Raw genomic sequence first — 12,367 nt, 5'->3', positions numbered from 1 at the left:
AGGGAGATCCATTTCTTATCTCTGTGGGCAATGCAGGTTGGCATCTTCTCTGCAGTTTATAGTCTCAGAGAGTTGCCAAGGGCACTGAAAGGTTAAACAACTTGATCCAAATCACATAAGCAGCAAATGGCTGAGGCAGGACTTAAACCCAGTTTTTCCTGGTTCTGAGGCTAGCTTTCTAGCCGTTATGAGCTTAGCCCCTATATCACAGGCAATGCCTCACTATTCCTGGGAGGGCGGAGGAGGTAGACAAACTATTAAACAGGAAGCTCTACTATATGCTATTGCAAACATTCTCTAAAAATGATTTGACAGTGGGGCTATGAATTAATATCCTTTTTCTATTTCTAGGCCACCCTTGCCCCCACAAATAGGACTTAATCCCATACTCCCATAGGTGGTGCCATTTAAAATGCTTTCAATGGAGCATCTAAAGCCCTCAAAGAAATCCTTGTATTCATCCTAAAATTCTCGATCTATACACCTCTCCCATTTTAGTGTCTCTAGACTTCAGTTCAGTGATTCAGAAACTGTGTATAAGAGGTGAGGAATTATAGCTCATTGACACACTCTGCCGAAGTGCCATCCTTCCTTTGTCATGGAAGGTACTGGGGACAGAGAGATGGCAAGCTCTTTTGGCATGGTGTTAGTAGTTGGGAATATTGGCAGCTTTATAACACTATCAGGCTATATCTAAGGTGGTGTGTGTATGCAGGAAACAAACAAATTCCAGCAAACTTTCTTGTCCCTCCAACATGAAACAACATAAGAACAAAAAGAAAACAAATTCCTGGACAGTAACAAATGAAAGAGTAAAGTACCATGTTCAAAATGAAGAAAAACTAACAGCCCTTTCTCTTTGTGACAGGCTGTGGGACTCGGATGGGGGCAAGCTTTGGCACAAGTGACAGGATAGTTGGGGGACAACAAGTAACCCAAGAAGGTGAATGGCCCTGGCAGGCCAGTTTGCAGTGGAATGGGGCTCATCGCTGTGGGGCAACCTTGATCAATGCCACGTGGCTCGTCAGTGCTGCTCATTGCTTCAGAAAGTAAGTCCAGGGACTCCCCTGGGAAGTGAATGAGTGAGAATGGAGCGGGATTTGGCCTCTGAAAAGAAAAGAGATCATTTTGAAGCCTGGATGAGGTAAAGTTAGATGCATTTTTTAAAAAAACACTTCTTTATCTGAAGAGGAAGTAAAAGATGGAAATAAAAATAGATTTGATACACATATATGACAAATTGTCAGTGGCTTGTTAATTAAAGCGAGGATGTCTTGGTGACATTCTTAACCATTGAAGTCTATGGAAGGGGCAAATCTAAGCTTCTATAGGTCTGTTGGTAGTATCAAAAGAGACAGACAGCTGAATGGAGTATGAATTCAAAGCTGGAAACTGAGATAAAGCAAATAGGACTTTGGTTTAGGATGCTGGTATGGAGTGGGGGGAGGGCATGCTTCCTTCAGCTCAGTGGTTCATCTTCCAGTACTCTGGAGTTTTAAGGTACAACAACCCTAGAAACACTCTCTGGAGAATGGCTTACCTTTGCTCAGTAACTGCACCCACACTGTGACTCTCCTCTGTGTTGCTGAGCTCACTTCTTTCCATCAGATTTTTCTCTGATACCTAGGTTGTACAATAGGTAGAAAATTGGGTGAGGAGTTAAGGCCTGAGTTCAAATTTAGCCTTAAGACATTTACCAGCTGTGTGAACCTGGTCAAGTTACTTAACTCTGATCTGCTTCAGTTTCCTCAGCTATAAAATGGGGATAATAATAGTTAGGATAATAATAGGATTGTTGTAAGAATCAAATGAGATATTTGTAAAGTGGTTAGCACTGTGCCAGGCACATAGCAGTAGATACTTAATAAATGGTTGTTTCCTTCCCTCCCTCCTTCCTTCCTTCCTTCTTTCCCTTCCCTTCCTTCCTTCCCTTTCTTTCTTCCTCCTTTCCTTCCTTCCTTCCTTCCTTCCCTTTCTTTTTTCCTCCTTTCCTTCCTCCCTTCCTTCCTTCCTCCCTTCCTTCCTTCCTTCCTTCCTTCCTTCCTTCCTTCCTTCCTTCCTTCCTATCTTCCTTCCTTCAGTCTTTCCCTTCCCTTCCTTCCTTCCCTTCTTTTCTTCCTCCTTTCCTTCCTTCCTTCCTTCCTTCCTTCCTTCCTTCCTTCCTTCCTTCCTTCCTTCCTTCCCTCCTTCTCACTTTTGAATTGCATCCAATGTCCTGACTGAAAACCAGGAGCAGTTTCAGCTGGTTTATACTGTCCTTGACTATATTACAATGATAGTTCTTATGATCTTATGGGTTTATGGAACTAGGGATAGACTGTTTGTATATTATTGAAGAACCAGCCTAGCTATCTCAGTACAGAAGGGCTCATCACCTGAAGTGTCCATAACATAGGAAGACCATCTCCTAAGGCATGGAAGGACTACAATCTGCATTGTTAGAGAAAATGTTATATTGATGTTATCATGAACCCTTGAAGCAAGTATGGTAAGGGACAGACAATTCAACACAAAATTTTAGAAACCCCAAGTTAAATGAGTGTAGTTTGGTTGTTGTGTTGCAGTGAATAAAATGTTTCCCTAAGTCATTTAAAAAATATGTAATTCCTAAAGATACCTCAAAATAATGTCAAGAATCCTGTGGTTCCTAGCATAATCAGACTACCTACACTTAAGAATGAATGAGTAGATGAAAAAAACCATCTATTAGGTGCTCATTATTTGCCAGGAAGTATGCTAAATGGTGGTGATACAAATACAAATGAAGAGATAATCCCTACCTGCTAGGAGCTTGCGTTAGAAAGCAGAAGATCAGCATGGTCGGGCTAGGGCGGAAAGAATCAATTTCTCCCTTTTTACTCTGCCCATATGTTTTTGAGGCCACATAGTGTTATATGGAGATGAAAGGAGCCTGATAGTTCAGTGAGTGGAGAATGAAGTTCTGGGAAGCATATTGTTGCAATTCCACCCTACACTGACTCTATAATCATTCTCTTTCCCCTAATCTCTCCCTGACCAACATAGGCTGAGGGAAGTGGACCTTCAATAAAAGAACAAATTATCTGAACACCTCTGAAGTGAAATGTGCTGTTACCAAGCAGTGGCAGCTCATGGAATGTGCTCTTTTTTTCCTTTTTCAGTTACAAGGACCCATCCCAATGGACGGCTTCTTTCGGTGTGACAATAAATCCCCCCAAAGAGAGGACACGATTCAAGAGGATCATTGTTCATGAAAACTACAAGTATCCATCTCACGACTATGACATTGCTGTCATAGAACTTTCCAGACCTGTGCCTAACACAAAAGCCGTGCATCGAGTGTGCCTCCCAGATGCGTCGCATCAGATTAGTCCAGGTTCTACTGCATATGTCACAGGATTTGGAGCACTGAGAAATGATGGTGAGCACTTAAACAGTAACTAAATGTGCAGCAGTAGAACCTAATACTTTAAGTCACTGATAAGGTAGAATATAATGGAGCAAATATAAAATCACTGTTTGGTTTTAAAGCCTTTTACAAACTGACCCCTTCCTTCCATCCCAGTTTTTTTCTCCCACTTTATTCCCTTCCATGTACTTGTAGATCCAGTGACATCATCATTCCTGCTGTTCTTTTTTCCACACAGCACTGTCTCCTAACTCAGCACCTTTTAATGGACCTTTAGTCTTGGCCTGATGTCCTTTCCATCTTCCAATTTCCCTGGCTTCCTTCCAAGATGCAGCTAAAAATCCCACCTTCAGAAGATTTTCCCAATGACCCTTAATGCTAGTGCCTTCCCTCTGAGATGATCTCCCATTTGTTCTATATAAATCTTATATGTATATGGTTGTTTGTATGTTATCTTCCCCATAAGAATATAAGCTCCCCAAAGGCAAGAACTATTTTTTGCCTTTCTTTGTATACCCATCACTTAGCACACAGTAAGTCTTTACTCACTTAAGCACTTAAGAAGTACTTGCTTAAGCATTATACCATAGCACTTGGATATTAGACCATTATAAGCACTTAATAAGTGCTTGTTGGCTCTACTTGATGCCACACTTTGTTGGTCAGCCAGTGGATTGGGCTGAAGTAAGGCTTGGGCGTAAATTGGGGAATTAGAGATGAATATTCCTAAGCTTTTCCATCATTATGCTACCGTGTTGCTACTGTAACAGATATTCATTCTGTGAACATTTACCAAACACCAGTCTACTCTGTGTGATTCATATTAGTGATAGGGTAAGGGTAATGGATTGAATGTTGGACTTCTAGTCAGGAAGATACTAAATAGCTGTGTAATCCTGGTCAAGAAACTTCACCTCCATGCTTTTCAGAAAATTTTGTGGGTCTTCTATGTGTCATAGACAGGCTGTAATCTGCACTGAAAGAGGGAGTTCCCACACTGGGAATTACCCATGATACTGAAATCATCCATCCAATATGTACTTGAGTACCTGTAGTTAACTATGCTGCATATTGGAAGATAACCTGCAAATAAGACCTGAAAACTCTAAAGGGGAAGTGATGTATATGAATAAAACACATGTAGAATATAAGAAAGGCAGCTGGTGGTACAAGTGGATAGAGTGCCTGGCCTGGAGTCAGGTAGACTCACCTTTATGAGTTCAAATGTGGTCTCAGACACTTCCTAGCTGTGTGACCCTAGGCAAGTCAATAAACGTTGTTTGCCTCAGTTTCCTCATCTGTAAAATGAGGTGGAGAAGGAAATGACAAATCATTCAAGTATCTTTGCCAAGAAAACCCCAAGTGGGGTCATAAAGAGTTGAATATGACTGAAAATGACTAAACAACAACAAGAATACAAGTGGGCAAGAAGAACTTTGAAATTATGAAATCAGATAAGGGAGAAATAATTAACATTTAGGGAAGCTGGAGAGTACTTCATTTAAGAAGTAACATTTAAGCATAATATATCACCAGGCAGAACAGGACGGAGGGTATTCCATTTGAAGAACATGTCAGCAAAAACAGAAGTGATAAATAACGAGATGTGCTCAGGCAAAAGTAAATGATCTTGATTATTTGGAACAAAAAACAAATTAGAGAGAAGAGTGTGACATGAAAAGGAAAGGTAAACAGAAGGTAGATTTTGGAGATACTTAAATGTCAGGAGGGAGTTGAGTAATTTTTTCCATAAATTTTTGAACAATGGATTGAATTGATCATATCTATGCATCAAGAAGTCCAGTCTGGTCATGTGGTATTAACTGAATTGAAAGAAGAAGAGATTAAGAGAGGGATGGCTGGCACGAAATGAGTGTGATATTTAAGCAAAATGCAAGGAGGGTCTGAACTAGAACTGAGGCTGAAAAAATCATGATCAGTAGGAAGAGAATGAGGAAATTATGTCATAGAAGCTGACTGAGTACTCTAGGTTCGTGACCTTGACATGAATTCCTGGAAAAATATTAGAATAGATTACTCTAGATGTGATTTGTGAGCACTTAGAGAAACAGTGGATGCTTTTGTTTGTTCATAGAAGGTCACATAACAAATAGCTCATCTATTTTGACAGGCTTACTAGACTGGTAGATCAGCAGCATGTGAGCAATATAGACAGAGCAAGAAAAAATGGAGAGGTAGACAAAATTTCATGATGATGGGTTTAGGTGGGTCAGACCCCGACTAACTAGAATGACAAGACCCAAATAATTAAAAAAAATTTGTTGATGCTTAACAAAAGATTGTTGTTACTTCCCAGTGATCCTTTCTCACATATCCCACCCCAACAGCAAAGACGTATAATTGCACCAAATAACCAACACATCTCCCTATCAGACCTAAAGAATTTTTGACTGATAATGGCTGTTAATCTAGATGGAATTCTCTAACAGAATGTCATATTCCTCTGTTTTTCACCCTATTTTATTTACTTTTTTTGTCAATAGCTCGAGATGAAGGCACAGATGATATCAATTATCAAAATTGTACATGACGTGAAGTTGGAACATCAAATGAAAGAATGTTGATTTTTGTTGTGGTTCTGTCATGTCCAGTTCTTTGTGACCCCATTTGGTTTCCCATGTCCTTTTCCAGTTCATTTTGCAGATGAGAAACTGAGGCAAACACAGTGAAGTGACTTGCCCGGGGTCACAAAGCTACTAAGTGTCTAATGTCAGATTTGGACTCAGATTTTCCTGACTCCAGGCCCAGAGCCCTATCCACTTTGTCAACTAGGTCCCCGTAATATTGATTTAAAAGACCCAAATAGCTAGATCTCACTCTGTTATTTCCTTGCTCAAAAAGCTTCATGGGCTCTCCATCACTTATATGATAAAATGTAGGATCCTTGTATGCCCTTGAAGACCTTGGACAGTCTCCAGCCTTATTTTTCTCTATTTGCCTTCATGTACTCTAAATGCAGAAAAAGTATCCTATGGACTGACCTTAATATCTCTGCCTGTTGAAATTCTTTTCTTTCTTGGTTGATGAACTGAGGATTTTATCATAGAAAAGACATAGGAAGCACTTGGAAGGTATTTTCAGGTACTCAAAGGACTGTGCAGTAAGAGAGGTTTACATATTCTGCTTGGTCTCAGAGGGCAAAGCTAGGAGCAATGGGTATATGCTACAGATAGTAAGGTTTAGGAATGACTTCAGTTAACAATTAAAGCTGTCCAGAGAGTGAATGGGCCTCTCTCTGGAGGCCAGGTTGCCCTCACTAAAAGTCACCAAGCAAAGACCGAATGACCACTTGTCAAGTATGACATCAAGGGGATTCTTGCTAAAATTAAGAATGAACTGGATGACCTCCCTGCAATTCTGTGGCTCAGGTATCTTCTCTTTCTCAAAGCTTTCCCTGAGGCTCCCCACTGAAAGTGATATCTCCCACTTCGTATTTCTTATAATATTTTGTCCAGATGCTTCTTTTGTACTTGTGTTGTGCAGACATGTTTTTGTTCATGTTTTACGCCTTCTTCTAGAGTGTAAGCCTGGCCAAAAAGAGAACAACCTCTTAATGATAGACAGGACAAAAGTAAGAACTGACAGAGGAAGACACAGAAAGCATACATTCTTTGGGACAAGGAAAGGAACTACACATACAAAGAATATGATTTATGAAATACATACAAAGTAATTTCTGATCAGAGAGCACCAAACCATTAACTTTTTAGCAGTCACTACATTAAGAATGGAAGAAAATAGCATTAGAATTGTTTCATTATGATATGTAGATGGCAACATAGGATGTAGGATGACCAACACATCCCACTGTAATTGCATTGTCCTGATGGGCTTAATTAAAATTAGAGTTCTTTCCTACACATCCAGCCATTTTATTTAGACTCGACTGGAAATTTATGGTGCTGTCTTCTTTTATACATTGTTCTATTTTGAAAAATATATGTGTGGAAACTAGGAATCACCTTTCTGATCTATGGTCATAAGGGCATGCATCAAAGTATACATTTCTTTTTTTTTTAAATGTACCTCTAAATAGTAACACCATTCTACTCTTCTTTTGAATTTAGGTAGTAGTGTAAACCGTCTTCAGCAAGTAGAAGTGAGAATCATAGACACTAAGACATGCAATCAGCCACAAGTTTACAACAATGCTATTACCTCTGGAATGATATGTGCTGGCTATTTGGAAGGAGGAAAAGATGCTTGCCAGGTAAACTAGAGTGCTTTTACAGGCTACCTTTAGAGACAGTAGATATTTTGTAAATGACAGGGGTCTGCATAATTATTTGAAAATCCCTCATTAATCTCTTGCATTTCAATGTTGATACAAAAAGTAATATAGAAAACATGGGTGTAGTAGAGGGAAAGGAAGGAGTCTTCCATTATGTGTAAATGGAAGCAGTCTCATCAAGTCTCCATGCATTGAATTGTAACCAGGAAAGATATCCTACACATTCTCTTGGAAAGCAAAATCTAAACATAGTCCCTAAAGTCTTTGCCCTCAGCCATGAAGCCAGAATATGATACCTTTCTAAGATTTAAAATTCAACACTGCCCTCCTCTGATCGCAGCTTTCTTTGCCTACTACCTCTCAAACTCCTACCTTACTGGAGCTATTAGCCCTCTTCTGGCTTCACTAGACTCCATTCAGACCCTTGATTCCAGAGTCAGCCACTTTGTGGCTACCCCCTCCCCCATTATTGTAAAGTCCCATATCTATCTTGATGTTGCCAAGCTCACTGTGCAAAAGCCCAGTGGTGGACCACTCCCACCATTTTGCTGCTTTCTCTGCTCTTATGCCTTGGAATATCAAGGGCTATTAGAGGAGGGAAATACTATGCTGAATTAACACACAACAAATTCATACTGATTTTACTTAGCCTTTATCTCTATTTGGCGATTCTTTGATTAGTCTCATAAGCACTGCAACACTCTTTCCTCATATAGGCTATTTCCAAAATTCTTTTTTCTTTTCAATTCTCTTCTCTCCATGTTAGTTTTCAGCAGATCAAATCTCCTGTGTTGAAGAAGAGATTTAAGCTGTCTTGTATAAACCCCTCCATCTATGCCCATCTTCTCCTTGCTATCTTTCTACATTTGTACTGTCTTCCTTGGCACAAATATCAGAGAGATATGTGTCCTTCCTTTTTTCACCATCTTCTCATACAATGACATTCTTTTTAAAACATTTCATTGCAATATTTTTTTAAAAGTCATCAATATTTCCAACTTCATACCTTCCTCCATCTATCTTTTATAATAATGAACTTTTTAAAAGAAGAAAGAAAGAAATTCCTGCCCTTGCCCCCACCCCTTCCCCATCCTCCATCACTAAGTATCAGAGTTAGGGCATCTCACGTGAGATGAGTCACACGAAATGCTTTCAAAATTGATGAATGATAGAAACTTCCTGACAAAATTTCTTTCTGTAAACTGAATTACTAATTCCAGTTCTCCCACTTTTTCTCTAGGGTGACTCTGGTGGACCTATGGTCAGTTCAAATTCTAGAGACATCTGGTATCTTTATGGTATAGTGAGTTGGGGTGATGAATGTGCACAACCAAATAAGCCAGGTGTCTATACTCGAGTAACTGCTTTTCGTAACTGGATTGAAGCCAAGACTGGTGTCTAAGAGAAAAGTGATTTGTAAAATGAAATATACAGTTACATGTGGACCATACTCACCCCAAGAAATTCATATGTATGATTACGCTATCTCTATAAAGTACCTGTCTTTGAGATTTTGACTTAAGGTCATGAATCTCAAGTAAATGCCAACAGTGTGAAGAAATGATTTCCATCCATTTTCATAGATTGTTGTGTTTACTGCCTTTGTAAAGGTAGTGAACAATAAAAAAAAAGCAAAATGAAACAATTTTTTTTTGCTTTAAAAATAAATTTATATATACACAGAGATATGTGCTCTAGAATGTTTTTTTTCCTGTCTGAATGAGGTCAGAGCAAAGAGTATCATAAGGAATACCATGGTGCCATAATAAATGATGAAAGGGACAGTTTTAGAGAAAAACCCAGGAAGATTTGCATGAAGTGATACAGAAAGAAATGAATACAATCAGGAGAATAACCTATACTATAACAACAATGTTGTAAAAACAAACAATTTTGAAAGACTTAAGAACTCTGATCAACACAATGACCAACTATAACCTAGAAGACTGATGATGAAGAGTACATCCACCTTATGACAGAGATATGATAAGTTGAATATTGAAAAGACATATTTTTGGACAAGGACAATGCAGGATTTTTTTTGTCTGATTACACATATTTGTCATGAGGATTGTCTTCTTTTTTTATTCCCCTTGGGAAAGAAAGGTGGGAGGGAAAGAAAATAATGTTTGTTAATTGAAAATAAAGTTATTTTTGAAAAAAAATCACCACAAAACATGAATTTAGTGTTAGGGGAGAAACATAGGAAATCATAAAAGCAATATGTAGGTAAGCTTAAGTATTTATATTTCTGTATGCTATATGTACCTGATCCACTATCTCATCAATGAAGACAATGCTTTCAACCCATCCTATCCTCTTACCCCACCTCCGATCCTCCCGTAGCATATCTAACCAATTTATTGGAAACCTATCTTTAGGTGTTTTAATATTCTGTGGGGCTCAATAAAGTACCTGGACTCTGCCTATGTTATTTCTTGTTCTTGATATATAACTGGTCAAGTTCCTCCTGCAATCATACATATGCTGGATGATAATTTACCATGCAAGAGGAGCATGACATAGTAGATTCAGAATTGGCTTTGTAGTCAGGAAGATTAGGTTCAAGTCCTTTCCTCTGAGACATGCTAACTGTGAGACCCTGGGAAACTCATTTGACCTCTCAGTGCCCCAGGCAGCTCTCTAAAACTATCTATTGCAAGAAGGTACCAATCTGCATTGGTAGAAGAATGACCAGGATTTCTTCACAGTCATGAAATCATAGGTCTAGTCATATATGTTTGCACACATAAAAATAAACATATGCATATTTATATACACATACATGTGTATTTATAATACAAGTTTCTGCATGTACATATATACATGCATCTGAAAAGATGAAGCAAATTTTGTATAGGTATATACATGTTTAAATAGAAATGTATACAGTGTCCCAAAAGTCTTAGTGCAATTTTGTTTGATAAATTCAAAAACTTAAAAAACTGCAAACAAAAAAATTGAAAATTATTTGAATTTGAAATATATTTCTATATTTCTTATTAAATTTCAAAATAACCATATCTTGCCCTGTATATTATTCCAGTTGGTGTTTAATCTTTTCAAAAACTTTCATCAACACCTGTGAAGAAGCAGTTTTGCATAAGGGATAGAGGACTATTTCTGGAATTGGGAAGAGCTAGGTTCCTGTTCTATATTTGACATGTACTATCTCTGTGACCCTGGACAAGTCACTTAATTTCTCAGTGCTTCAGACAGCTCTCTAAGATCTTAAGTTTCAGTCATTTCCTGGTAGGGGAGTTTCCATGAAGAGAATTCTCTAAACCAATAAAAACAGGTCCAGATCCATCAACCAATAATGTTGTCTGGGCCAAAAATGTATTTTTTTAATATCAGTTAAGAAGCAACTGTTTCCTGAATATCGTACCTGGCAGTCCTAAATAAGGGTGAAAATAGGGGAAATTGTCCTCCCTTGGACAGCCAATTGTCATTCCTCTTGGCCATGGAATTAAATTTAGAACATGTGAAGACACCTGAGGATGACACTGAGTTGACTGGAGACGGAAAAAAAGGAGAATGGAGTAGCTAGATTATTTAAGCTTCTTTTGAGAAAAGAGTATCATGTTCCTTCACGATCCTCATTATGTTCAGGAAAGTACAAAGTTAGTGCCTCCAGTTAAAAAAGTACTTAAAAGTGATCACTTAGTGTTCTCTGTGGTATTAATAGTATTGACCCGAGATGAATAATTTTGAGATCAGTGCTACTATCATGATATGTGGGTACATTACTAACTTAGATTCTTACAGACAATAAAATGTCTCTTGTTCTTTAATCTTTGAAATTAGCAATCCAAGCAGGTCCAGAATTTTATAAAGAAAGATAATTGGGGGGATATTTCAGTGGGCGGACCCCCTTCAGCATCCAGGGGATTTATTGGATAGAGTGTTGAATATGTAGTCAAGAAGACCTGAGCTCGGATATTTGCTAGCTCTCTGTACCTGGGCAAGTCACTCAACCTCTGTTTGCCTCTGTTTCCTCATCTGTCAAATGGAAATAATAATAGCGTCTAGTAGCATTGTAGTGTGGATCAAATCAGATAATAAATATAAAGTGCTTTGAAAACCTTAACGCTATTTTTATTATTTGACCCATACCAATTAGATATATCTGCATTACTTGATACATTTAAGAACTATGGTAGATTCAGTATTTTCCAAAAGCAGGATGACAGAAATCAGGTTCTTTCAGTAATTAGTGCAAATCTCTTACATAGGTTTCTACTTTGCTTATAAAACATCTGAAGAAAAAAATACCTCAAGAATGTGAAAATGCCTTCATTTAAAAATAAAAACACAAAAACTCCCATTAAATGAATCATTCCCACTATTTCACTGAAATTGAGTTCTCAGTATTATAGTAAGTACTATATGTGGCATATTTCATTCTTAAGTCAGTAAGTATAGTCATTCAATAAACATTTATTAAGTACTTACTAAGTACTTACCAGGCACTATGCTAAGCACTAGAGTGAGACTCTATATGGTACCTTTAATCTTCTAAGCCCTAATCCAAAGGGACTATCTAGACATTGTGGTGACATTACTCTTATTACTGGAGCACAATAGTTATATTAGGATCATAACAAGCCAAAAGAAGGCAATTCCCTTAATAAATGTGTTCCTTTTACAACCAAAGGGCTATAAAACCATGCATACCCTTTGATCTAGCAATACCACTCTTAGGTTTGTATCCCAAGACAGATAAA

General features: G+C 38.1%; 1 protein-coding gene across 1 annotated transcript in view; it reads left to right on the top strand.

Annotated features, from left to right (window-relative positions):
- Positions 1 to 11,730, top strand: part of LOC140511741 (transmembrane protease serine 11E-like) — a 68,671-nt gene extending 56,941 nt beyond the window's left edge. The window contains exons 7-10 of the mRNA XM_072620915.1: positions 869 to 1,049; positions 3,141 to 3,400; positions 7,477 to 7,619; positions 8,881 to 11,730. Coding sequence (XP_072477016.1) covers positions 869 to 1,049; positions 3,141 to 3,400; positions 7,477 to 7,619; positions 8,881 to 9,042 — 746 coding nt within the window. The 3' untranslated portion in view covers positions 9,043 to 11,730. The remainder of the gene's footprint in view (positions 1 to 868; positions 1,050 to 3,140; positions 3,401 to 7,476; positions 7,620 to 8,880) is intronic.
- The last annotated feature ends 637 nt before the right edge of the window (positions 11,731 to 12,367 follow it).

Source organism: Notamacropus eugenii, chromosome 6 (assembly GCF_028372415.1).
Source record: "Notamacropus eugenii isolate mMacEug1 chromosome 6, mMacEug1.pri_v2, whole genome shotgun sequence".
In the NCBI taxonomy this organism is placed as follows: Eukaryota; Metazoa; Chordata; class Mammalia; order Diprotodontia; family Macropodidae; genus Notamacropus; species Notamacropus eugenii.
The sequence above is the reverse complement of the archived record's forward strand: the minus strand, read 5'-3'. Positions and strand labels throughout refer to the sequence as shown.